The 27,072-nt window shown below is 38.4% G+C and overlaps 2 protein-coding genes across 2 annotated transcripts; one reads left to right on the top strand and one right to left on the bottom strand.

Moving 5' to 3' along the window:
* Positions 1–5,697: 5,697 nt before the first annotated feature.
* LOC146662421 (ADP-ribosyl cyclase/cyclic ADP-ribose hydrolase 1-like) lies at positions 5,698–12,442 on the bottom strand. The gene is made up of 10 exons (XM_085417817.1): positions 12,235–12,442; positions 11,769–11,881; positions 11,531–11,654; positions 9,988–10,114; positions 9,730–9,865; positions 7,537–7,619; positions 7,332–7,405; positions 7,162–7,254; positions 6,675–6,761; positions 5,698–6,466 (listed from the first exon to the last, which is right to left on the bottom strand). Exons 2-10 carry the CDS (start codon positions 11,866–11,868, stop codon positions 6,367–6,369), a joined length of 924 nt encoding a protein of 307 aa, XP_085273943.1. The 5' UTR covers positions 11,869–11,881; positions 12,235–12,442; the 3' UTR covers positions 5,698–6,366.
* Positions 12,443–16,997: 4,555 nt separating this feature from the next.
* impa2 (inositol monophosphatase 2) lies at positions 16,998–25,859 on the top strand. The gene is made up of 9 exons (XM_085419042.1): positions 16,998–17,082; positions 17,401–17,518; positions 19,367–19,500; positions 21,016–21,120; positions 21,368–21,413; positions 21,600–21,708; positions 21,897–22,005; positions 22,730–22,881; positions 25,434–25,859. Exons 2-9 carry the CDS (start codon positions 17,456–17,458, stop codon positions 25,550–25,552), a joined length of 837 nt encoding a protein of 278 aa, XP_085275168.1. The 5' UTR covers positions 16,998–17,082; positions 17,401–17,455; the 3' UTR covers positions 25,553–25,859.
* Positions 25,860–27,072: the final 1,213 nt, after the last annotated feature.

Raw genomic sequence — 27,072 nt, 5'->3', positions numbered from 1 at the left:
TTCCGGGAGGAGGAGCTGGCCATCCAGTCGGGGTCTGGGCTGGTGGGCTAGTCTGCTGCTGTGGGGACCATATCCTTGGTCTGGGGAAGATTGCCAATGTTGGGGTATTGATGGTGACGATTTGTCACCTAGCGTAAAATGTTACGCTTTGGGAGTGAGAACGTGTTGATCTGAGTGAATAGAGGGTGTATGGGAGTGTGAGTGTGCGTCCAGCGTTCATTTTGGTGTGTCTAGATGCTGGGCGACTGGGTGAGTAATTGTATATGTGTAGATGAGGGTGGGAATCATGCTTGTGTCTTGTGTATGCCCGTGTGTCTATGTTCATGTTTCAGGTCAGGCCTTAGACTTTAAAAAATTTATTATTTTCTAATTATTTACTTGAATTTGTTTGGCTGTAGTGTTTATCACACGCACATCCTTGTGACTGTTAGTTTGATGTTTGGTAGGCTTCGTCAGTTATATTTTAGATAGCAAGGAGCAGACGGGTGAGGTTATTAAACTCCACTGAGACAGCTGGTGACGCAAAACTGAAGGCTAGACCGTCTAATTTCACAGCCGCTCACTTCCGGCCTACCCGGCCTTCAGAGGACCCGGCCTTCAGAGGACCTGGCCTACGTAGACCACGAAGGCTGGGTCCTCAGGAGGAGACAACAAACATTTAGGCCTGATTTGGTTTGTAGAGCAAGAACATATTTTTTACAACAACCACTGAACTTTCTGCAACAAATACAATGATAACTGTTTATTAATAGCCTTTCTTTTAATGTGCAATGACAGCTTAACTTAGCTTAAACTCAGCACATATATCACTGTTAAATTATTTGGTGGCTCTAATTACCACTAAATGAAAAGAGATTCTTTTACTTTTCTCAGTAAAAGTCATAAAACTGCGAGAGAAGCAGAAGCAGTCCTACCTTTCAGGATTGAATGGTGAGTCGATGGATCCACTTAGCATTGCCGTGACATCACCACAGGCAACATCTGCAAACTATGCACACTCAAAGGGGATTTTAAAGAAACTAAAAAAGCTAAAAACAAAAATTAACATAATATTTTATCCTGAATTTACAGTTAGGTATTTGTGTCTTCCTGTAAAGTGAGGTTTATCAATCATGAAGAAGTCACTATAAATGTGATAATGGAACATTGGACATATCTAAAGTCCCTTATTCAGAGAAATGACTGCACTTCATATTCCAAAGATCAATATTATGTGAACATCATTATATTCTTAACAGGAAGTATGAGGCTGCCACATATCACTGAGGTTTTACCATTATGATGCAATGTTGTATTTAAAATTATTTTACTGTCCAAATGTTGCAATAATTTCACAGATGTCATTTTTAATGCGACTGTGGCTATTTTTCCAGTCATTTCTTATATTCACCTTTAAGTTCGCCCAAGCTTTACAGGTCTGTACGCTCTTTAACAAACAACAAAGGAGCAAAACAAGTTATACTGCTTTGGAAAGATTTGCTAACATTATCACACACTGTTGAAAGATTTAGGAGGTAAACGTAACAAATTCCAAGCATAACAATTACTTGCTAGTCTCGGGAGATGTCACTGTTTGGTGGCGGAGTAATCCAGGAAAAAACAGCATTTCATTTATAAAAACCTTTAATCAATTTGTTGACTCAACTTTATCTTTTCCTTACTTTATGGTATTTATGTGCTCTTTGAAGTAATGCAAAAGCTACTTTATTTAAAGCTGTGTGTTACTTGCATTTGCACAATGCATCCACATAATTACAGCATCTAAGTGACCATTTTGGTATTTTTCCTTTTTTCCTCCTTTTGTGCTTTATAAGGACCTTCAAAATGTTTTTTTTTGTTTGTTTGTTTTTTAATTAAACTCAAATTTCTACTACAATTACACACAGTACAAATCAATTTTTCTGGGACTGCTGCACAATTCACTGAACTCGAAAAAATTATGAATCAAAGAATATTTGTGTTTTTGTTTGCTTTTTTTTTTTCAACTGTTGGGAAAAGTTGGTTGTTGCACAACAGAGTAAAACCCAGCCAAACTCAACCAAAGCAGGGCTCCTTTGAATGTGTGGGCTGCTGCTCACTAAGGAGAGCGCTCCATGGAGACCGACACGAAGATTCATTGACAGACAACGAGGCAGCGTGAAGATTGCTTTTCTCCATCGCCATCACTTATACTCTGGAGGGATTTGCTGCACTCTGCGGCCCACTTGTGTATTATTTTAACCAATGCATGACCTCAAGACAATCCTGTTTAACAGAGAGAAAGAAAAGTTAGTAAATTCATGTTGAAAACTTACAGCAGCAGAGGCACAAATCCAAAATGAGCGAACAGGGTTGTTTTCACACTCTGACCATCCAGGACACCCAGTAGTGAAGGTATCTATGACAACAACAAATTCTTAAGGACACATTGCCCACCCCACAGACATGTGCCAAGTTTGCTTTATGAATCCCCTTGTTGGTGCAAAAATACTATTATATTTCAGCCAAACTGTGTTATGTTTGGAATTTATAGACTTAATATAAAAATATAAAGAAATGGGAAGAAATTATGTGTTGTTCAGAAAGTCTGCTATGGGTACTTTGCTGATCAGCTCATCCCCTTACTTAAGGTGGCTTTTTTATGCTTGAAGCATCACTGTTAGTAAGTGGTTCCAAAGTATGTCCAAAGAAAAACTCTGACAGGCCTTCAGAAAGTCTGCAAAATAATTGCTGAAGAAATAAAGAGAAATTCTCCCTTCTTGGAACCAAAATGAATAAATGAGGGGAGTCTCAAGACTTCTGCACAGTACGGCATACATTTTTAAATTATTCCTGCTGGACAGAAAACACCTCAAGACTTTAAAATGACTAGAAAACAACAAAGACATGGTGCACTTGGTGCAGGATCAGGATGTGATTGCACAACAGTCAGTGTTACACTTTGGAGTCTAAATAAAGTTTACAACCTTCTATGTTAAGATTTTATTTTTAAAATACTGCATATTCTGCCAACCAGGAGATAGCAGCAGTATTAGAATTGTTGATTAGACAAATATATTTCACATGTACAAAAATACTCAGTGGTACTGTGTTGTGTCTGATATAATCAGACATGTTCACCAGCAGGCTCCACACGTTATCTCTGGTTGGGACCCGCATTGCTCAACCCCTCAGACACTTTGCATATGTATGTTATGTTTGGATCTGACTCATTCTGTAAATTCTTTAAGGATGCATCTGAAGATGTTAGAAACAGAAATGGAACAGAAGCAGTGAATGTAGGATCAGTTTAAAAACATTCATGTGCCGATTGGCTTCACTGATTTAAATCAAACAAATAAAGGACAACATTGTGATGACAGATTTGTGCAAAAAGACGAAATCTTACTTGGCGTTCTTCTTCAAGACCATAACAACATTCAGGCTACTGACCCCAGGGGCTTTAAGCCTCGTCACCTCAATGCTTGCAAAAATACTGAAGAGAAAAAAAAACAAATAAAAAATTCAAAACACAAACTGATGTATCGTGACTGTTTACAATAATCTTGCAGTCTCACTGCTTTTAAAATGATTGCTTTAAAGATGAGGACCGGGTCTGTGACCGCTTCCTGCTAGTTGCCATCTTCAAAGCAGCAAAGCAGCAAAAAATTTACATTAACTACTTACATACAGAGTCCAGTCAGCCTTGCTTTTATATAGGAATCCAGAACAAAACCCTTAGGCAAACAGGTGAGTCGAGTCCTCTATTGGAAAGAGACAGACTTACTGCAGCTTGGTGAGAATCCGTCTGTGTTCATAAGTTAGGTGGTACTTATTTGTAAACCTTTGCCAATCTGTCTGAGTCTGCGACTGTTTAGAGTCAGGTCAGCCATCAGCAGGTGACCTTTGCAACTGCCTTTCAATCAAAATTGGTCCCCCAGAGGTTGTGGGCTATGCATTCTCAACCGTCAATCCATGTAATTATTTCCTAGACGCTGTCTTCTTTTTACTCTAGTGTGACTGAGATATAAAAGAAAATTACCACATTACCACAGGAAGCATCTGCATACTATAAACACACAAAGAGGGTTCTGAAGAAACACTCAGTCATCTCGTAGTAAACAACTAAAAACAAAATTATTTGTGAAAATCTCAAATTCATCCAGGCTTTACGGGTCTGTACGCTCTTTAAGAAACAACAAAATCATTCCAAGAACAATTCTAGAGTTTTGGTAAGATTATTACACACACAAATATTTAGGAGTAAAATTCCAGTATAAACCCTCTCTAATCTCAGGAGTATTTACTGTTTAGTAGTAGTGGTATAATCCAACAAAAATAGCATTTCATTCATAAAAACATTTAATGATTTTTTTTACTCAGCTTTATCTCTTCCTTAATTTATGGTATTTCTGTGCTCTCTGAATTAATGCCAAAGTCTAAAGCTACTTTATTTGACCGCACATGCGATTCGCGTTAACTTGCTAAAGGAGATTTGACGTGTTAATGCGGTTATGGCGTTAACGTCATTTTAACGAGATTAACGCTGACAGCACAATTAGGCTACATCTTGCTTGTGCTGGGTTTTACACTGTTTGCATTCAGAACTGCCCTCGTTCTTCATGACATACTTTCAACAAGATGCTGGAAACATTCCCCTGAGATCGTGATGACAGCATCTCACAGTTGTTGCAACTTCCATGATATGAATTTTCTGTTTCACCACATGCCACAGGTGCCCTTGTAGACTGAGCTCAGGTGACTGTGGACACCATTTGTGTGCAGTGAACTCACTGTCATGTTCAAGGAGCCAGTTTAAGATTATTTGAGCTGCCCATCCCTTTACATATGGAGTTTAGGCGATGCTCGGTACTAAGTTGCACAGCGTTAGTACAAAGTTGTCAAAAAATATCCCTCACAGCAACACCACCAACAGCCTGAACTGTTGACACAAGACAAGATGGATTCCCGAGAACTGCTGCTATCTTGATATTTTCTGTTTTTCCGATCACTCTGTGTAATCTCTAGAGGTGTTTGTGTGCTAAACTTCCAGTGGATCAGGAGTTCCCTAAATACTCAGACTACCACTACTACTAGTCTGTCACCATGCCTAAATGCTTAGAATTACTACCATGTGATCTGCCTTGCTATATAGATTTAAACAGCAGCTGGGGTTGGTATTCATTCCTCCTTATTGAACAATTAAATTAAAGCGTAGCTGCAGCACTAAATGCATGAACCTCTTATGGGCATTCAGTGTGAAACTAATTCAAAATGCACAAAAAGGAGGTTAATAAGGACGTTCATAGCAGCAGTTAAATGTCAATCATCTGCTGTAAGATGGTTATGGGCTCTAGTTTAGATGTCACAGAATAAGTGATACTTATAAACATGTTGAGAAATGCCAATGACCTTTGAGTACAAAGAAGGAAATTCAAAGGAAATGTTTAAGAATGCAGAAAACCTCTTTGTCATCCCTGTTGTGGGCGTATTGGCAGACATGAATTGCCTACTGAAATTCTACCTTGGAGCACACATAAAGTGATGATAAATGCAATTATATGTTAAACTGTGGATGTATACTCATATGAACGACAAGTATAGCCTTGGCAGCTTCCTGTGACACAACAAAACAAATCACAAAACTCATGTTAATGGGTGTTTAATGAACACTGAGCACACTACACAGGCAAAATGCTAATAATGAAACCACAATTAAACAGTGCAATAACTTCATAGATTTTTATATTTTCTTTGTGATCCCTTAAAGATAGATGCACAGAATGGTGTTTCTGAGATTACAATGCTGAGGCACCCTGAGTCAAAAAAGAGGTTATTGGACCCAGTTAAATCAAATATGCTTTTTTTTCTATGCTGTGAATATCTGGCCACATACAGGTCATCATCATGTGTCTTGTTTTAAGACAGAGCTCTAGTTTTCAGTTAAATTAACACAACCCTGACAGTAAAACAGGAAATCTTGTCTTCAGAAAGCACACTAACCCTGCTAATTAAATGGCATCAGTACAGTTCAGAGGACAGAGGACTGGAGCACAGTCAGCAATGCTGTGATTAATTTGCAGCTTTTAATTCAACAAATGTACAAACATTTCTCACAGCAGTACTGACAGATGAGTCTGTTTGCAGCATTAAAGGCTGTAAAATTATCAGTTCCTCCTCTCCATGATGAGAAGCACCTGTTTCAGCTGCATTTTGCTTGCAGATTTGTGGGGATCAGTGAAGTGTAGTGGGTACGCAAAAGACACACATGCACACTGCATTTTATTCAAGTTAGATTTTTGAGAAGCCTGTATTATCTAAGAATGACAGTGTTTACAGTATTCATTGTTCCTTGTTTTGCACTCTGGATTTACTTTGAAAGATATAGATTTTACAGCAGTCTGTGATTTAATTAGACGTAAGGCCGTTTCTGTTTAACAAAGTGTTTGCACAGGTCTGGCAGGATGAGTGTTGCGGGTTTCGGATGCATTGCAAGACCATCAAGGTCCTGTGAAGAAAAAAGACCTGTTACTGATTGATGGTTTCATAAAAGTGTTTCCTGTTAAGGCGTGGGTCTCTGTGTAAAAAAGGAGCAGTAAAACACACTTGATGACTAACAACTGTCACATGATGTGATGCTTTGATCTAAGACCACTATTCCAGATTCATAATTAACTTTGATGTCATGAAACTTCCAAACACTGAACATTACGTACTGGTCATTGTCTGTACAGGTCCAGTGAAAGCCTCTGGATCGGAGGATTTGGATCAGGTCTACAATGGATCCTTGACTACATGACTCTCTGTCAAAGAAAAAAACAACAACACAAACCTCTCAGGCCCACTGCAACTTTCTGATAGGTTGCTATTCACAAGCTTTAAAGGATAACAATGTCCCTAAGCAGTAAATCATATCAGTAATTTGCCAAACATAAAGACAACCTTTGGGCTGTCACGCCCTGAAAAATAGTTATTCTCTCATTTAAGTTCAACTGTGTTGCTGTTATACAACTGCATGATAATATATTCGGATCACTGAACTATAGTGAGGTCATAAATGATGGGTAACTGAGGGTTTCAAGCTTTATAACATGTCATTCTATCATCATAGCAGTTAAGGTGCTAATTAATGGAATTTGGACAATGTGAACTCATCAGTAGTTACTTTTTTAAAACACAAGAATATCCTTTTATTATCCTCACATATGGGGTCCGTCTAGACTGGTCACCACCTTAATGTTGACATAATTCACCCTTTGTGGATCCAGACTGTCCAGTTCAACACTTCCAAACATGCTGCATGAGAAAAAAGATTGATTTAATATGTAGTTCAGAACCTGCACCAACCTACTGAATTATTCATTATTTCTTACCTTTTCCTATTGAAGGCATTAACAATAGATCCATTCAGTAAGATAGTAATGTTGCCACACGCCATCTCTGCAAACTAGCAAATGGATGAGGAAAATCACAGAAGAGCAATAAAGCACTACCGGTTTTGGAAAGGTAGATGATAAATAACACAGCTGTTTGCAGAACAGAGATGGAGCCATTCCAGAGTTTGGATATTAAACTCACATTTTGTGAAGCTTGCCTCCACAGGGAATAGACCGGATGACTTCGACAGGCCGACCACTCCGGACAAGAGCTGAAATCAAAACCTGTGTCAAATTCACAAGTGTCATTACTTGAGATATGAGATATTCAAGAAAGACATGTGCTGTGTTGACATGCAAGAAGACTAGTTATATAAGAAAAGTCTTAAAAGTTCTGCAAAACGTTTGGGAACACAGCTGCAGCTGTCTGAGTTATAATGCTTTTGCTGAATCCCGTTGCTACCAAACAATCTTTCTTAATTTGTTATCATTCAATCCACGTAGCGATGTTTAAAGCAAGAGTTTGATACCACTCTTATGCTTGTGTGGAAATTATGAATCTACACCCAGCAGTTTGCTAGCTTTGTTTATCTAAAAGTGTAAAGTGAAATAGCTAAACAGGAATATGGGTGCCAGACACATTTCATAAAGGGGCTATGAAAGCAGGGAATACAAATTCACCGTCTGGAGAGGCTGAGACTGGGAATCAAACCTTGAAGCTACCAACTTCAACACCTCACTGGCTGCTTTATTACATACACCTGTTCAGCTCATTAATGCAAATCTAATCAGCCAATCACATGCTGCCCATCGTGCTGCCAGCAGCCACCATCTCAAACTGGCTTCTTGGACTCAACAATGAGTTCACTGTACTCAAATGGCCTCCACAGTCACCAGATTTCAGTCCAATAGCGCATCTTTGTGTTGTGGTGAAGAGGGAGATTTGCATCATGACTGTGCAGCTGACAAATGTGCAGTAACTTTGTGATGCTATCATCATAGCACGGACTTTGAACAAGCGGTTATTCATCCGCTTTTGAAAAAGCACAGTGCTGACCCATCACCTCGCTCAGAATTTTATATTGATAAATTTGCCTTTTATCTCCAGAACCAGCTTAGAGTGGCTGTAACTAAACATAATGTTTTAGATACATGTTAATTAACATCACATGCACTTTACTCATACAGCTCTAAGAAATAGCTTTTCCTAGAGTTTGAAATAAAATTTAATTACATAACGACACATTTGAAAATTCTGTTTTTGTACTGTTGGATCTTTTGCTACCGTTGACACAGCTGATCATGGTCTCCTGATTGAGAGACTAAAAACTTGGGTGGGAATCTGCTTTTCAGTTTGTGTCATCTTCTGTCACTTTATCTTGCGGTGTGCCCAAAGGTTAGGTCCTCAGGCCCATCTTATTTGCCTTGTCTATGCTTTCACTTGGACACATCGTCAATACCTTTGAAGCCATCTCATACTACTTTTTTTATACAGATGATATCCAGTTGCAAATGTCATTCAAACCCCAGAATATAGCTGCCCTTTATGACTGCATTAATGTTAGAAAGACGTGGATGGCAGCCAAGTATCTGTCCTTCTTATCTGTGCCCATGCAATTTCACTTTCAGTTCTTCTAACTGCCAGAAATGTTGCTTTTGATCGGGTAGTCAGCTTTGATAAGCATCTTGACCGTCACTGCCCATCTTAAACACAGTGCTCTAAAAAAGATTTTGCCAGGAAGGGTCCCGATTCGCATATTTGTCATACTTACGTTTCAGATAATAAATGAATAAGGGGGCACTTTTCACAACACTGCATGAATTGCGAGAATTGCAATCAAGCATTTGTGATAAAGGAATTTTGGTCCACTCTTCTTTGCAGAATTGTTTAAATTCAGCACATTGGAGGATTTTCCAGTATATGCTTGTATTTTTTGTTTTGCTTGTTGGTTTTTGCTGGTGTGTTTGACTAATGCTGTTGCGTAACTCAAATGTGATTGAACTTCAAGGTGCCAACTGATGGCCAGAAATCCTCCTTTATGATTGTCTGATGGAGAGGATGGAGCCTCGCTCCATCACACCACCACCACAAAGCTTGACCATTGGTATGATGATCTTTTTATGAATTGTTGTTCAATAATATACAGTGAGAGAAAATTCTAATATTAATATGTATGTAAAATTCAAGTATTTACTTGATTTTTTTTTTTAATTTACTTGGACCAATTTAATGCAGCGGCACCAAACCTTGGGGAGGTCAAAGCCTTTTATGTCTCTGATCATTTTTCTCGTGAAAATAATTAAATTACACAATCGGAAATGATTTCTCTGTTGTTGAAACAAAACAAAATAAAAAATACAATACAACACAAAAAAACAAAACACAAACATCTACCAGAATCCTCTTCTTGGCCACACCAGATGAGATCGTTGAACATGTAGCCAACCAGCGTGTCTTCCAGTGTCCAGAAGTGACGAAAAACTGCAGCATAGCTGTGCATCAGTGTCCTGGTTTTGCTCCAGAAGAGGAACTAAGAAAAAATGGTAAATACAAAGCAGGTTAACAAAAAGACTAGACTTTAAAGTAGCATAATTATATTAATATAAATAAAAAAATGTATATATAAGGCACAAAAATGCCAACACAGCTCACATTATCACAGGGCCAGATTTGTGGCATTGCGTTAAACATGTGAAAATAATCCTCGACGGTCACATTGCAAGAAGGATGACTGATAACGGCCTCCTCAAACTGCCTCCAGATCTCCTCACAGTCATACCTACACATAAAAAACAGAATATGACTTTAAGCTTTTTTTTGAGATGTGTGGCTTTTAAAGGGACAGTTCGCTGAAAGTCAAAGTCTTTTTTATTATTGGCCTGTCGTGCTATTTTTTTCAGTATACATGAATTCGGCATGAACTGCACAGCTTTAGAGATATTGGCTGTATATCTGTCACAGATCTTTGTTCAGTCTTCCTCCCCTCACCCCCAACCGGTCGTGGCAGATGGCCACCCCTCTGTGAGCCTGGTTGAGCCAGAGGTTTCCTCCTGTTAAAAGGGAGTTTTTCCTTCCCACAGTTGCCAACGTAGGCTCGTTGTTGGGGTTTTCTCTGTTTTCTCTGTTATTGTAGGGTCTTTACCTTACAATATAAGTCATGTCGAATTGTTGTAGTGATTTGGCAATATATAAATAAAGTTGAACTGAACTGAACTGAAATGTAGGAAGTCTCTTGAATACAGTGGAACTAAATGGCACTTTCCTTGTAAACTTGGGTGCATTAATATGGCAAACAACTGTATGATTAAGCAATAATGAAAATAACAGCCTTTGATGGATCTATGTCATGATTTGGGGGAAAAAGGAGTCTTATTTGGATTCACCTGTACATTTTAAATCATTTGTTGACATTCAACTCCTGCATACCTTTGGAATAACTAAATGCAAAGTTTTATTACTTATGTGGGATTCTTTTTGAAATGAACAAAAGAAGGAAGGAAGGAGAGCCAGCAGTTACTGTGGCTGTTCCTTTATTCACAAGGGTTCATCAGGAAGCTCTGCCTTGTTGATTTGGTGAAATTTTTACACAGATGTTCTTCCTGACACAACCACAGATAGATTAGTTTTTCCTCCTGGGATTAAACGAGGATGTTTTGCTTGTTAGTTAACTGTGTAAACGGTTACACTATGAAATTACACAATGAACAAAATGCAAACAAAAATTCAGTAACAGTGCTTTACACTGCTAAAGTGTAATCCATGTGCCTCAGCCTTTTAAATCTGCCATGAATAGAGTCAATAGCGATTGGTTTTTGTATACTTTAAGTAAGCAGTGAAACATATTAGAAATTCCCATGAAATTTCTTTGCAAAGCACGTATATGGCCTTTGTCTCAGCTTCTTTCATCCTTTCTAGAAAAGTCAAACCGATAAAAAGAAAGGAACTCACTAAACATCATTTATTGAACGCCACATCAAAACTTCCCTTCATTTGTACTTGAGCGCTAGCCTCATAATGTGCTGTCGATGACAGCCCAAACTCTTTTGCTCTGGCCTTTAGGAGCAAATCAGAACTTTCAAGCTCTGAGGCTTGACTCAAATCACAGATAAGTTGTGAATTTATGACAAATCTGCAAACGGATTCCCAATCAAGACTGGAAATGTTATGACATGACAACAGATGAGTCCACATTTACCTTAAGCTGGGGTTAACTAGTGTGGTGTAAGTGTAACACCTCCCAACCACAATGTGTTTAATGTTGGGGGTTGTCCCGAGCTGTGCTCTGAGTTGACTCGGACAGAAGTGAAGCGTAATAAAACCTTTGAAATGGAGAAAGAGATAAAAGAAAAGAGGGTGTAATCTATCAAATTTCGGAGCAGCACATTTAAAGGAAGACAGAAAAAAATGTAGGAATATCAGAAAGAATTGCTTACAAATTATGATGCTGGTTATTGCAAAGGACACAGATGTTTTTGTGACAGTGACAACTTGCTGTGCTTCAGTGCTCTTCAGTAGAGATTCGTGTTTATACATTTTTATTTTCCACCTATAGAAGAGTCAAAATAAATAAATAAATAACTTATATCACCTTTGATGCAAATCAACCTCACATAAATAGTTCTATGGTAAATTATATTGTGTCATGCACAAAACAGCTTCCTCAAATCTTAGACAACAGTTATATCAGTGGATCAAACTGAGCAGCACACTGACAAAAGTAAGTCAAGCACTGACTCACCATAGATTAAATTTCTAAGAAACAAGATAGCTCATGTTAAGGCAACTCTAAATCTATATATTTAAATATCACACACAGTAAGATCATCACCTACAGGCTGTAGCGACAATCTTAAAACCTTGTGTGAATAAAAATGAAAAAGTGTAGAAATGCTCACTTACTTCTTTCATTGCATAAATTCAAACTGCAACAAATGGCTCCATGGCTGTGATGCTGTTGGTTGGCTCCGGTCGGATTTTTGCCAACTGGAGTCAGAATGTATCCTCTTTCCACAACATGCTCAAAAGCCTGGTCTTAATGGGTCGGCAGCACATCCCATCTACAATTGAGAACCCTTTTTTAAAAAAAAAAATAGAGATGTGCATGTGTTTTTTTTCCTTCCAGGCTCCTCTTGTGAAGAGTAGATCCACATGACTCTTATTATAGTGGCGTTAGGAATCTTGATAAACACAGAGTGCAGTGTTCTCTGTGGCATGGCTCCCCTGAGCTAGAGGGAAAAATATGTTGCTGTTTATGTCATTGGACATATCGTTAGCTTCATAGCATAAGTGCCTAAGTCATTGACTTAGTCAAATGACTTAGGCAATTATGCTATGAAGCTAACGATATGTGAACTTAGTTGTAAGGGTTTAAATAAGCTTTTATCAAAATAAGCCTGACGTAAGAAGTGAAAATAACTGTCAAATAGCCAGATGGGTGAAACTTTTCTGGCAAACAGATACAGAATAAGAAGCTTTATTAATTTTCGGAAACTTTGATCTCTCATGAGTGTGCAGTTAGATGTCTATGGGGTGTAACATGATTTTATTGCAACATAAACATCTGACGCGTCTCACTGGATAGTGCAACAGTTATGAAACATGGGAACATTGCAAATAGTGAAAATCTACTGCAATGTAACAGTTTTGCAGTTTACTACTAAAAAAATTAAACGAATAAATCATGCAGAACCTAAGGATAAAATAGTGTTTAAGTTTGTTGCAATGCTGCTACTTTTATGAATGTAACATAACTTTATTGCCTGGTTTTGTTACTGATTCATGATACTTACAGTTTGAGTACTTTACAGTTTTTATTAGGCCTCTTGGTCTGACTGAAGAAGGAATGTAAAGTATGTGGTTAGTTTTCCATTTCTGGCAGTAACACCCACTTTACTCCAGACTGAAATATCTCAACAACTATTCCCCGACTTTACCTTTATGAGTCAGACATCTGCCACTTCACTTGCCAGCTACTTGGATGGACTGACATGAAATATGCTGCAGTGTCCAGGTTTTTTCATTTACTTACTTTGCGGTTTTTTTGCTAACTGGAAAATTCCACCAGCTAAACACGAACATGACTGTCATCATGAGCCCAAACTAGCCCAAGTTACTGTTGTACCCATTTAAGTTTGGAACCATTGTTCCAGTTTTATTTGAGGAACTGATACATTTCACTTCTGTTCCCATACTGTTAGCCAAAGTGACATAGTTAATATTAAAACCATAAATACATGGTGTAAAAGTCTTGAGCCATCACCCATTACTTAATATTTTTCTTCCAGGAACCCAAACTTTAATGTATTTTTTTCTAAAGTGTAGCCATAGTTCTATTTCTGAAGGTTCTTAAGTTCTTCTTTGGACATTAGTTGCTTTTTAATTGTCAGCCCAGTCCTTTTAAAGTTTTTTAAGCCAATTAACACTGAACCATGAGTGATTCAAGCACGAAAAAGGTACCTAACGTGAAAGGTGCCTGCAAACATCCCATTTAAAATTTATCTTTAGGCACTTTGTTATGTGCAGCTTTTTTTTTTAGTTGGATATACAAATAAACGCCATAGTGGAGGCATAAAGTAATATTTTTGCAACAGTATTGTGAGCCCCAAAGAGCTACTAGCAGAAAACATGGCTCATCTTTGCATGGTTTTCTCAGTGTGTGCTTAAAAAATTGAGGAAAGTGAACAAGTGGAAGACAAAAGAAGAGATTTCAGGCCTAAAAACCATCTACAGTAGATAAACACTATCTGTAAGTCGTACTCTTAAGAAATAAGAAAAAACCCAGCAAAGACCTAACGCATGACTTGAGAGATGCATCTGGCCTTTCTGCTGAAGGCTCATCAGAAATGGTCCCAGTGACACCATGACAATAGTCCCAAACACACTGCCAGTGCAGTAAAAGCGTATCTGGGTAGAAGTGATGGATTGGCCTCCCCAGAGTCCCAGTGTCGACATTACTGAATCATGGAAAAGAACAAAAGAAACTGCAGAAATATTCCTGAATACTATTTAAAGAAATTACAAAATAGCTTGCCTAGAAGAGAAAGGCTGTTTCGAAGAATAAAGGTGGTCATATCAAAAACTGACTTTCAGCTTGTTACAACATTGTTTCACTGATTTTTAAATGACCTGTTTGCTATTAATATTGTCAAATACATGAACAGTCTTAATGGTAATCTTCTTGTCTTGTACACCGAACGATGTGAGAACTTCCAACAGTGACACACACTGATTCTGTTTAACGTTAATATATGCAGCATCCACAGAAAATATGTAGAGAGCTGGAAAGTATAATGCATCCCTAACTGTTGCCAGACATTCACATTAACTGCTTTAAGAAAATGATGATTTTCAATTTCTGAGGAAAGGGTCACTTAAGGTTAAATCTTTAAGACAGTATGAATGAGGTTGTGCCCTCGTGCCTCTCGAGCTAATTGCACTGTTAGCACTCTGCACGTGACTGCTTGAGCTTAATGATCCAAAGAAAGAAAAATGCTGAGAAAATGATGCTAAACAAGGCCTAAACCTAATCCAGATGTTAAAGTAAGAGCTGTGAGCTGTGAAAGCTGCAGATAAAGAGCAAGCACTAATTCCATTCCTACATCAAATGTGCCAATATTTCTTGAAGCTTGCTAAAATAAAAGCAGACCAAAATAAATATTATTAAATACAGACTACTTCCTTCTGTGCTGCATTTAAAACAGAATACAAAGCAGAATAATCCAAAATCTCTTACATAGATATAGAAAGTTGATTAAATTACCATATTTTATGCCATGTTTTGGAAGAATTAACATTTTAAAACTGCGCTCTCATCAACTTGATGTGGGTTGTAGATTCTGTAACAACTCACAGAAATATGTCGGTAACAGTTATTTGCATGCAGACAGTCAGTCTAGCGATAGCTCAAGAGACCACAATTTGTATTCTCACTGCAATCCACTCCCCCCAATGAGGACGGTATTATTTGGCAATTTCTTGCCCTCTTGAGGTAAGGCGCTCCTATCTGAGAATGTGAGTTAGTGTATGGAAATTAGCTGTGGGCTAGAGAGGAACCAGTGCTATAAGGAGACATTATCAGCTGAGTAATTTACTGGCTGACAGGGTGCAAGGGTTGAAGTGTTAACCTGTGTCGAGATGAAGTGTCACCAAGCATGACGCTGAAGTCTAATTTGATCTGTGTTTGCTGCTCTCTTCAGCAGCGGACCTACGGGATGTCCTATTAAGTATGCTCTTCTTCTTCTCTCTTTGTGTGTGAAACTGAGACTCAAGACGCACACCCTGGACTTCCGAAAGCGCTTTAACAAGGTGGCTACTGCAAGCATAGTTACAAAACTTTGTGAGATGCAGATAAGCAGGCATTTCCTTGGATGTATGAGGCTGCCAATTGTTTTGGATAAGTAAAGCTGTTTCTCAAGTTTGAATGAGAGGAATTGCATGCAGATGTTCACCTTAAGCTTTTCAGGCCAGACTAAACAGAATCTGATGTGGACCATTAAATGTAATTCACAATTAGAATTTGCATGCAGCTGAAAAACAAAACAACAACAACAAACAATTAAAAAAAAAACCTTAATGTTTGAGGAGTTTACCTTTCCTCATGAGAGAAAGTGCTCTTGCTGCTTGCTGCGTCACTTAGAGTGTTGCTGCTGCCACCTTCTGGCATAAAAGGGCGCTAAATATTTATTGGCTGTGATCGATACTAAGAGTGTAACACCACGTCAGACTTTCAGAATAGTATATAGTCAAATTTTCTGCTTTAATGTATTTCGCAGATATTTCCAAAGATCTAGGTCCAGCACCTGACCAAATGGTGTTCAGACAACCTGTTCCCAAACACCAGCAAGACTAAGGAGGTCATTACAGACACATGTTGTGTCCGGAAAGAGACAACATGCTCCTGTCTGTCCTCAGACACAGGCAGGAGGTGGAACAGGCGAACAACACTAAGTTCCTGAACATTCACATCACAGCTGACCTGACCTAGCCTTACATTAATATTGCATATACTGTTTCCCTATTATGTGATATTATTTATTGTATGTTTGTGTGTTGTAAATGCTGTCTGATTTAAGTTGAGAAGTAGTGCAAAGAATTTTGCTATGTGACTCCATAATGACAATAAAGCATTCTGAATCGGTTTACCTCCATTAAAAATACATAAATAGAAAATGAAGCTGGGTATAAGAAATATGATCTCACATCAATTTGGAGTGAAATGACACTATTTCAACTGATTTCTGTCATTTTGCATAGTGAGTTTTATTTCGCGTGAAAGCAAAAGCACCTTGAACTGTGTTCTTCAGATTTAGCAAGTATTCGTTATGCCTTGTTTGCAGTGCTTCATTGCCTTTATACTTTTTAAGCCGGCGAGGTCAGTCTGGGGAATTGTACTTATTTACAGTTAATATTTATTTTACTTTTTTGTCAGTTTGATAAGTTTTCTTTGTCTTCTGAATCTAAAATCGCAAATTTCAGCCATTATTTCTGCCTCTTTTGTTCAAGTTAGAAAGTTGGGTACTCGCAAAGACATTTTCCTTTCTCCAGCAGACCCACTGTTTCCTGTAACAACGCGACTGAAGAAAACACATGACAGCCTTCTAGCCAATGATAGCGAAGATTGTTAAATCAAACGGCACAGATTGACCAATTAGGCTGAGAGTTCGGCTTAGCCCCACCTTTCAGTGGCGAAATGTCATTGCTTAGAAGTCATTCATCTCTAGAAGTGCGTTAAATTAGCTCCCGGAACTGGTATGCTACTATATCTTTTTTACAAACACAAATCAATGTAATGATATTGCGCTGTAGAAAAGCCGTTAAGCGTATGTTTGTCATTAGGTATCATCAGCGTTACCTCCAGTGTACATATCCCTTTTTCTCCCTTTAAAAGCTAGCATAGAGGGCTAATTTATGCTATTTGACAGATTTCATTGCTTCTTCAAATTAACGCAGCTAGCTTTCCAGCAGCTAACTCACGTCATATGTCGGTAATCGCAACGTACCGTCATATGCCGGTATATAATTGCACCTTGCTATTGTAAATGACGAAAGTTGTGCTTCTTCCTACAGCTTTCTTCCGTCCGTATTTCCGTTCTGAATATCGCCTCATCTCCCCTTTATCAGCATGAGTGATCCGTGGCAGGAGTGCATGGATTATTGCATAGAGGTCACTAAACGGGCCGGAAAGGTAAGAGGGCCACGTTACCATTTCAGGACTATTTTTTTTTTCTTCCACCCATGAAAATGTATTAAAAATATTTAAAAAATAATCCATGCACACATTACTAAAACACACGTTTGGCGTTTGTTGAGTCATACATTTCCTGGGACAACATGTAAACCTAGTTGTCAAAAATATTTGAAATGCAATAAAACTCTTGGAAACCTCCCAAGATGCGATTTTTATTTAGTTTCTTGTCCCAACTTATTGATTACCAAACTTCTACTCAAAAATATTAAATTTAATATAAGTTACAAATTCAATTTATTTTATTTCACAGCTTGAATCTTTTTCTGAGAAAACTCTGATTTGCCACCATGTTGCCATACATGTGAAACAAACATTAGAAAGTAAAAAAAAAACTAAAGAGGCTATTAAATATAATTTCTGTGGTCCTGAACCATTTTAATCATGCAACTAAAGTATCTCATGATATGTTCCTTTGATGCCTACGGTTGACATATCAATTTTGGATATTTATTAGTTGTTTTTCTTAAATACATAGTGCACCCTTTCTTTAATAATATCATTATCTTACCGTTTTTGAAGCCTAAATTTCCCTCCAATTGTAGAATGATTCAGGAGGTACGACTGATGCTACACTTACTTGATTATGGTTGACAACAGTGTGTATGGAAATGCACTTTGAGTGCAAATAATAACCTCAGTAACATGTCTTTCTTTTTAAAGTGAGATATGCCATTAAGGAGAAACTAGCACATAATCCAAAACAAACAACAAAAAAGCCAAATTGCACGTTACACCCATGACTGTGCAGACAGATATGTAATAAATCACTTCCCACACACTGGCAGTTCAGAAGGTGTATACAGTGTCCACAGTTTTCACGTGATCAGTGTCCCTAATTCAGTATCTGGCCAAATGTGAACTGTGGTCCCAATCGCCCCTGATGCTCCTGAGTGATGCCCTTGAATAATGGCCACACACATTACACTCAAACAATTAGAAAAAATATGATGTTTTTGCAGTAAAGTTATCTCATCCAAAGTGTTATCATTTTATCCTCCTAGGCATTTGTGTGAAATTGTATCATTATTTGTAAATTGTCGAGTTATGCCTAAAAATCGGTTGACCTTGGCTTTTGACCACCAGATTCTTATCTGTTTATTCTTCGACTCTGTTTATGCCAAAATTGAAGAAACTATTCCTGAGAAATGGCTCTTTATGCCTCTGGCCACAGCTGTCCCTAGAAGAGGCATGGAAGAACTTATAACAGTATCATATAAAAATGTACCACAATAACTTTTGACCTCAGATGCATAATGTACAGAGGTCAGCTGTATGTATCGGTGATATAGTTTGGATCATAAATTATTCAGTGTTGGATTTGAAAAAAGAAATAGTTGAATGCAAAGTATTGATGAGCCCAAATAAAATTGGTAGGTACTTGTTAAAAATGCAAATAAAATACTGAGGTAAATGTTTGTTTAAATCAAGCAAAGGTTGAAGAAGCAACCGTGTGGGCGCTTTCATCAAAATCTATTTTACTGCTGCTTACGTATCTCGACATTTGAGCGTAATGTGTGTGTGGGTTGTTTTTATCTTTAATTTTTTTTGTGTGTTATTCCAATGTATACAGAGGCTTCCATCTGTGAAGAGTCACATTATCCAGACACTAGAAACAATAATTACAGCTCATAAATATATTTGGACTTTGTAGCCTAGACATCTTGTCATCTGTGGCACCAACATATGTTAACACCAACACGTGAAGCTAATTAAAGCAGCAGATGTAGTCAGTCATCCAAGAAATCTTTTGTTTTTTTTCCCCTCTCACTTTTGTGTTTCTGCCAGATGATCTGCGAGGCGCTCCAAAAGGACATCGCTGTCATGCACAAGAGCTCAGCGGTTGACCTGGTGACCGAGACGGACCAGAAAGTGGAACAGCTCATTATATCTTCCATCAGGGAAAAGTACCCAACGCACAGGTACTCTACTTCATTAGAAAACATGGACATGAGAGAGGGTATGTGAGCTGATTGGTCTAAGAACATGGTGAGAAGTATGCATGATTTATTATGGTTTAACGATTTTCCATCTAGTAGGGGTGGGAGATATTACCTCAAAAGTATATTATGATATTATAAGGAAATTTCCATTAATGATATTTGTGAGGAAAAAATTGCTGAATGTTTTATCAGTAATTGCAGCTTATGGCCAGCAGCATATATTAGTACAAAGGAACGAAGGGCATGTTTCATCCTTTCTCTCCAATAAGCTGCTGTCACTGATTACAGACTACCTTATTCCAAGTGTGAGTCTAATGAAACAAGGTGCCAGCAGTAGCAGCAGCATTAATGGTGACACAGCATTATATCAAACACATCCTCAGTAGTGTTTTCCCTGGAAATTTTAAGTAAAAACGTATAAAATAACTGCTTACCTTTTTAATTTAACAATAACAGAAGTGACCTAACCTTGTAAGTCTTCAGGAGCTGCTTGATATTGTCACATTATATTTTCTATGTGGGAGTTTGTATCTTGGGCCTTACAGCTTTTTAACCAACTGCTTACGCTACCACGTAACCACATCAATAATTTCCATCCACCATTTACTTTTCCTGTCATATGGAGTTTAACTAGTGAGTGCTATAATAATGCTCTGTGAGGGCCTTTTTATTTGTGTGGGTTTTTTTGCCTCTAGTGGTAAACACACTGATGTTCCCTCTTTTAGCAGGGACAATTTCCAGGCATGTTTTTATTTTTTTAAAGTCCTGTATTTTCTTTGAGGTTGTTGAAGTAGTTCCCTTTTTAGGTACTAAGTTGTTATAGGAGGCTGACATGCTGCTCTTGCTCTCAGACATGGCTAGGCTTATCTTGTTGTTATCCATGCTGGGGAACGTATGGTGTTGCTATCCTTGATTAAGCAATATGACATGTTTTTTTTTTTTTTTTTTTTTTTTTAAATAAGTAAAAACACAAACGAACAAATGTATGCCAGTATTATTGTGAATATAGCACAGCCCTACCATCCAATCTTAACTGGAATGCGACCTCTATTTTTACGCTAGTAGTATTAAAACGGAGGTCACATTTGTTACATGTAGTCCCTAATAACACTAGTCCCCTAATAACATGATACCTGCAAATATTAAGAAAAAAGATATTTATTGGTTGGTTGGTTTGTTTACTTTGCTTGCTTAAGACTTTGTTCTACCAAGTCTTAAATTACTGCTACCAGCATATGAAATGTTTATACATGTAAAGATTTCCAAGAGAAATTGAAACACAAGAACTCAGGAAAAAATTCCAGGGTTCCGTAATGTTGCTACAGCCTTGTGTCCAGCGTGGTGGAAATCTAATATCACATATTCTGGTTGGAAAGAAAACAGAGCACGTGTCAAGTGCAGCGTTATTACTTTACAGCTGAGGTACCTGATAGACGATGCATAGAATTATCATACTCTTATTTTCACTTCTTCTCTCTTTTTTTCACTTTGAAGCTTTATAGGCGAGGAGTCCGTAGCAGCAGGCGCCCCCAGCGCCCTCTCTGACAGTCCCACTTGGATTATCGACCCTATCGATGGCACCACCAACTTTGTTCACAGGTAGCACGGTCTGCGATTAAATGTTGTAAAAATCTCTGCGTTACAGTTCTAGCTCTGTTTTTATCTTTGTTGCTCTTCAACTATTTTTATCTTTTAATTAGATTCTTTCTTGGATTGTCCTCTCTGTCAGGGATAATTAGACAACGCTGATGAAACTGAACCGATAATGGAAAAGGATTCCTCTGAGTTTAAACCTGAAGGGAGTTCCATAATTGAATGCTTTATATTGTAACGTTCTCTTTTGCAGGTTCCCGTTTGTGTCTGTATCAATCGGTTTCACAGTGAAGAAAGAGGTATGCTTTATTGTATGCGAACCACTCATGTGTTTAAACTGTGATGTTTTGATTATGTGAAACATTAACATGATTGCAGACCATTAACCCAGTTAATATCTAAAGATTCTCCTTTTATAAAGCTGCTGTCTTTTAACCAGCCCCACATTAATCGGTGCTGTTTTCTGTGCTGCTGCTTGGTCTCAGATAGAGTTTGGGATTGTCTACAGCTGCATCGAAGATAAAATGTACACAGCACGTAAAGGAAAGGGAGCATTTTGCAATGGAGCCCCAATCAAGGTGTCTGGACAAGAAGGTGAATATTGAGAAGTTGCAATTATAAACAAATCCACCAGATGGAGCTAAAATCCTTTCCCTGTACCGGCAACAGACTGCATTTCTGTTTTTCTCAGAGAGCGCAAACCTGCAGCTGTTTGTATAATGAGTGAATAATGATATTTTATTTATTAGTATACTTGTTTTTTTTTTTTGTTTCCTTCCAAGATATTAGTAAATCCTTGGTGCTGACAGAAATGGGCTTCAAGAAGGACGCCGAGCAATTTCAAACAATGATGGCCAACATCAGAAACATCCTCAGCATCCCTGTACATGGGTAAATATGCACTTCAATATGTACAAGCTGTACATCCAGTGTTAGTTTAATAGTACACCAGACACCCCCTGAACAGCTGCTTATTCAGATATACAGAACAGCTGGTGTATTTGTTTACAGTAAAGCCTAATCATTGTAATTAAGAAGTGCATGAAATTGCTACCACAATCTGATCTTATGCAGGTGTTCTCTCTCACAATAACAACAGCAACAACAACAACAACAGCAGCAACAGGGCAAAGTGAGAGCTTCCTGTAGCAGCTGTTTCTTATTGCATTACTGCCCCTAAAGGTGGTGAAACATCCTGAAAATGACAGCGGTGTTTGTTTTGATACTTCTTTTATGGATGATTGTGGTCAGTGCTAACCTCGATGACCGATAAGTTTGTTTTCTGTGACTTTTTCACAATGAAAAGCCACCCAACAGAGAGAACCTCATATCATGCCTTGAAATCAAATGAAAAGGGGTTGAATACCGCACTGAATGTCAGATTCTACCTCTAACATCAAATCTACTAGATAGAGGGGTAACTAGAATGTTGCAAAACTGACTGGATTTTGCTGAAGTGCTATCTCCTACCATTAAAAAAACACATTGCTTATCCTACAAAAATGAAAAAAAAAAAAAAAATCAAGAATTATAACTGCAAATGCACCAAAAAACATACTTAACTCTTAGCAGAGCATCTGGAAGTTGAAAGCAAACATCCCATTTCCATCCACAGAATCCGCTCCCCAGGCAGCGCAGCTGTCAACATGTGTCTGGTAGCGTGCGGATCGGCTGATGCTTACTACCACATGGGCATCCACTGCTGGGACATGGCTGGAGGGGCAGCAGTTGTCAGAGAAGCTGGAGGAGTCATCATGGACATTTCAGGTGAGTCACTGAGACAATGTGTCTCCTTAAACAACACTGAACACTGAAAGGCTGCTGAGTCACTGGATGAAATGAAAAATGGAAGGATTGCTGTAGGAGTTTGCTGTACAGAACAAAGCAGCAAGAATGGGCTGCTGTTCTCCAAGTGCAAACACAACAGAAGTTATTGTTTATGAATAATTTATGGTCAATAGTTCTTGTTATTGGTTTTTATCCTTCTTGCTGCTTATAAATGCCCCATGAAACACAGCAAGAGATGAGGAAAGGTTTGCTCCTGGCTTTGCACTTGATACAGAGAATTTTGATCTTAAATTAGGACGTAACTGCTACCCTGACATTTAGTGTGTTAAGGAAGCTGGAGTTTCTCTAGTTTCACAACTGCAATGCTCCTAAGAGTAGGCACAGTCTTGAGTTATGAAGCTGTTTATTTAAAAAGTGCTGTGACAGAAAGCATGTAGTTGGTGGAGCAAGTTTCTAAGTTACTTACTGTTCAGAGTCCCATTTATTTATTTAGTTTTTGATTAGCTGAAGGTCTTTTCAAATGCGACCCTTTTACTGTAAAATCTGAAAATGAGTAAGGTGCTTGGATCTTGTATATACATCAATAACATCCTCACCATCTATTTTTCTCTTGAGCTTATTAGTGTGTTATCTTTGTCACCAGCTTGCATCTTTGATTGGGTGGAGCAGTAAGTCAGATTACTGGCAAACATACAATATGTGTGTATTTGTGTTTAGACAGTAGTGTGTCATGAGTAATAATTGGGGAGGAAAAAAACGATTATTATTATTACCCGTGCCTGTGTGTGTGTGTGTGTGTGTGTGTGTGTATATACACACACACACTGAAAATCTTGTTAGCTACACCAACAGAAGTGGCTCATTAACGTAAATGCCTAATCAGTCAATTACATGGCATAAAACCAGTGCATTTAGACATGTAGACATGATAAAGACAACTTGCTGAAGCTCATTCGGAGCATCAGAATGGGGAAGAAAGGTGACTTAAGTGACTTTGAATGTGGTTATTAGTGGCAGACAGGCTGATAAAGGATTTCAGAAATGGCTGATCTGCTGAGATTTTCATTTGCAACTATCTCTCGGGTTCCCAACTTGTCGCTGCGGGCGGTCTTTATCCTTCTAGTTCGGGTTCAGAGTCCTGGGAGCTTGAGGGTCCTGCACAGTATCTTTTCTGTTCCTAGGACTGCGCTCTTCTGGACAGAAATCTCAGATGTTATTCCTGGCATCTGATGGAGCCACTCGCCCAATTTGGGCATAACTGCCCCGAGTGCTCCGATTGGGGCAGTTACGGGTACCACTGTTGCTCCCATCCTCCTCATGTTCCTTCTTCCTGATGTTGCTATCACTTATTATAGCTACTTCTAACACTACAGCCATCTTCCTCTGCTTGTACACCACTACTATGTCCGGTTGGTTAGCCATCACCAGTTTGTCTGTGTTTATCTGGAAGTCCCTCAGATGGTCATTCTCAACCACCCCGGCGAGCGTGTCCTATTTTGACCTCAGAACTTCCAGGCCATCCTCTGTAAAGATGTTCCTGTATACTATACCGGCCTCTTGGTTATGCCATTCCATATAGGCTCTGCCTGCTACCATCTTACACCCTGCTGTTATGTGTCAAATTGTCTCATAGGGTCTTGATTGGTGTGGTAAACCCCAGGCTCTACTGATCTTAGTGCTTAGCGCTTGGTCCTGTACTGCTGTTATTAGTGCGTCTGTGCTGTTTTTCAATCCAGCTTTGTCCACCTATTGGTAGGATATCTCAATATCAGCCACTTCTTCTATTTGCTGGTGGTTTAATCCGTGCAAATAGATGGCTCCTCTTCTTCCTCCTCTTCTTTCTTGGGTTTCTGCTGCTTGAGGTATTCACCAAGCATGTGATCAGTTGTGGCCTGATGTGTTCCTGATGTATTCATGGATTTTTGTTGTCTCTCAGTTCAACACTGAACTGGAGCTTATCCCAAGGTTGTGGTATTAAGAGAGGTGGGGTTAGACAGCTTGTGTTCAGGACCAACACAAAGAGACGGACAGCAATTCAAGCTCACAGTCACATCTGCGACTAATTTAGAATCTTCAGTTAACCTAACCTGAAAGTCTTTGGACTGTGGGAGGACACCAGAGTACCTGGAGGGAATCTATGAATGAACAGGAAGATGACGCAAACTTCACACAGACACCATCCAGAAATGGATTTGAACCAGGTCCTTTTGGCTTCAAGGCGCCAATGCTAACCACCGCATGGTAGTCTGTAGTCTTCATATCTTTTTGTCCTCCAAAAACCTCCAATTTCCATTTTTATTTTCAATTTAGAAGTTCCTACAAGATAAGATAATGGCCTTTTTTAACATTCAGCTTCAATAACAGCACAGAAAAGCACCTTCAGGGCTATCAGCTATTACTCCCACACACATTTTTAACATGCACTGCTTAATGCATCGTCAGAAGCAAGTTGATCATTTAACCACGTATACTGTAACATTGAAAGAAAGAAGAGAATGCGACATTAATTTTTACTTGTCTTTTTTTACCAGGTGGACCATTTGATTTGATGTCTCGCAGGCTGATTGTGGCCAGCAGCAGAATGATAGCAGAACGCATTGCAAAGGAGATAACAGAGTTTCACGTTGGCAGGGATGACACTGATGACTAGTTAACTGCTGCACTGCTCTCAGCCTGCTCGGCTCATGTAAACACCCTCAACTATTTTGTACATAGAAGGTCTCAAGCCTGTCTTTGCCTTAAAAACAACAACTGTAAACTTACCTCTGAAGAGCATCTGAGAGAGTTTAACTGTTCAGAGCTTACACTTTCAGCCTCTTTTCTGCTTTTTTTTTGTGTGTTTTCACATTTCAGGACTTACCGGTTCAGATACAGACTTTGTATTGCGTTTTAATTTAAACAGATGCGATGGAGTGTATGCCCTTGTTCATATTAGTTTTTATTGTGATGTTTTTAATCACTAAACAGTGTCTTAGTATTTATTTATTCGTGAGAAGATAAAGAAGTCTCATGGTTATTCTTCCTCAACACAGCACTATTAAAACAAATGTAATGTTGAAGTATAAAGTACTTTACTTATACATGAGTAACTATTACATTTTAGAGTCATCACTGGTTTGCACAATGTGTAATGCAAGTATATGTGTACCTACAACTGTACTGTATATCTGCTTTCTTTATCAAGCCAAAGGATAAAGGGTCCTTTTGGCTAAGGAGCAATCCAAGGATGTTTTTCAAAATGTGTGCTTGTTTTATGTGCTTTTGTAAGAATGCAATAAATGCTTTTACTTGCTGTAAAAGCAAATAATATCTCTTACTCAAGACTCTTCTCATTTTTTTGTGGTGCACTGATAAAGTTTTAGAACTGAAGCCCTGCAGACAGGCATCAGCATGCAAGCATGTCACAGCTGTAACCTGAGGAAGGACAATAAATGGCAACAGAACTAAAGAGAACAGAACTTGAATGAATATTTTCTCCTGGGGAAAAAAAAAAAAAAGCTGACAGTGCAAATTATGCATGGCACAATATGGAGGGAGGGCGGGATTCAGTGTCTTGACTTGCCTCTTTTGAAGTGTTTGAATAAACCACAAAAGTTAACATGACAAAATCTGTATAAAGACACCTCACATGTTGCGTTGCCTCAGTCAGACAGTCCTTTTAAAAAATGCTATTCCGCTTTGTAAAAAACTTATATTGCCAATATGTGCCACAGTTGTTCTCTGTACGCATTGTTCGACTCCTAAATACCTGAGCGGCATCTCAACAATGACAAGAATCAGTGATTTGTTGCTTTGACCTCAAGAAAAGATAAATCTATAACTTCCTCTGAAATGCCTCTGAACAAGATCTGAGCGAGTGTTAAATACTAAGAGCTTCAATTTTAAACCATCGTTCTGTTTTTGTGAGTGTGGAAATATTGGCATTCAAAGATACACATTTTCCTTTCTGCTGTAACAAATTCAACAGATGTGATGAAAGACTACTGTCTGCATTTTTTATGGTGTTGTTTTTATATTTATGTGAATGATTAAGCTAGAAAAGAGGAAGGAATTTGATAAATCACTGCAACACTGCACTACTACAGAAACTTTGGAACAAGTGTTCAAGTTTTGACCAGTAGTGTGGCCTTTCTGTATAGACTGAATTAACATACATTTCTATGTAAATTT

The sequence above is a fragment of the Rhamphochromis longiceps genome, linkage group LG9, assembly GCF_057381845.1.
Source record: "Rhamphochromis longiceps isolate RC_006_pf linkage group LG9, R_longiceps_female_GT1.1, whole genome shotgun sequence".
Classification (NCBI taxonomy): domain Eukaryota; kingdom Metazoa; phylum Chordata; class Actinopteri; order Cichliformes; family Cichlidae; genus Rhamphochromis; species Rhamphochromis longiceps.
This window is presented reverse-complemented; position numbering and strand designations above follow the sequence as displayed.

Coding starts and splice junctions, on each gene's coding strand:
- impa2 (XM_085419042.1), top strand. CDS start 17,456: ATGAGTGATCCGTGGCAGGAGTGCATGGATTATTGCATAGAGGTCACT. Junction 21,121..21,367: donor ACCACCAACTTTGTTCACAG/GTAGCACGGTCT, acceptor TCTCTTTTGCAG/GTTCCCGTTTGTGTCTGTAT. Junction 22,882..25,433: donor AGTCATCATGGACATTTCAG/GTGAGTCACTGA, acceptor TTTTTTTACCAG/GTGGACCATTTGATTTGATG.
- LOC146662421 (XM_085417817.1), bottom strand. CDS start 11,868: ATGTATAAACACGAATCTCTACTGAAGAGCACTGAAGCACAGCAAGTT. Junction 9,866..9,987: donor AAATCTGGCCCTGTGATAAT/GTGAGCTGTGTT, acceptor ATTTTTTCTTAG/TTCCTCTTCTGGAGCAAAAC. Junction 7,406..7,536: donor GGAGGCAAGCTTCACAAAAT/GTGAGTTTAATA, acceptor TCCATTTGCTAG/TTTGCAGAGATGGCGTGTGG.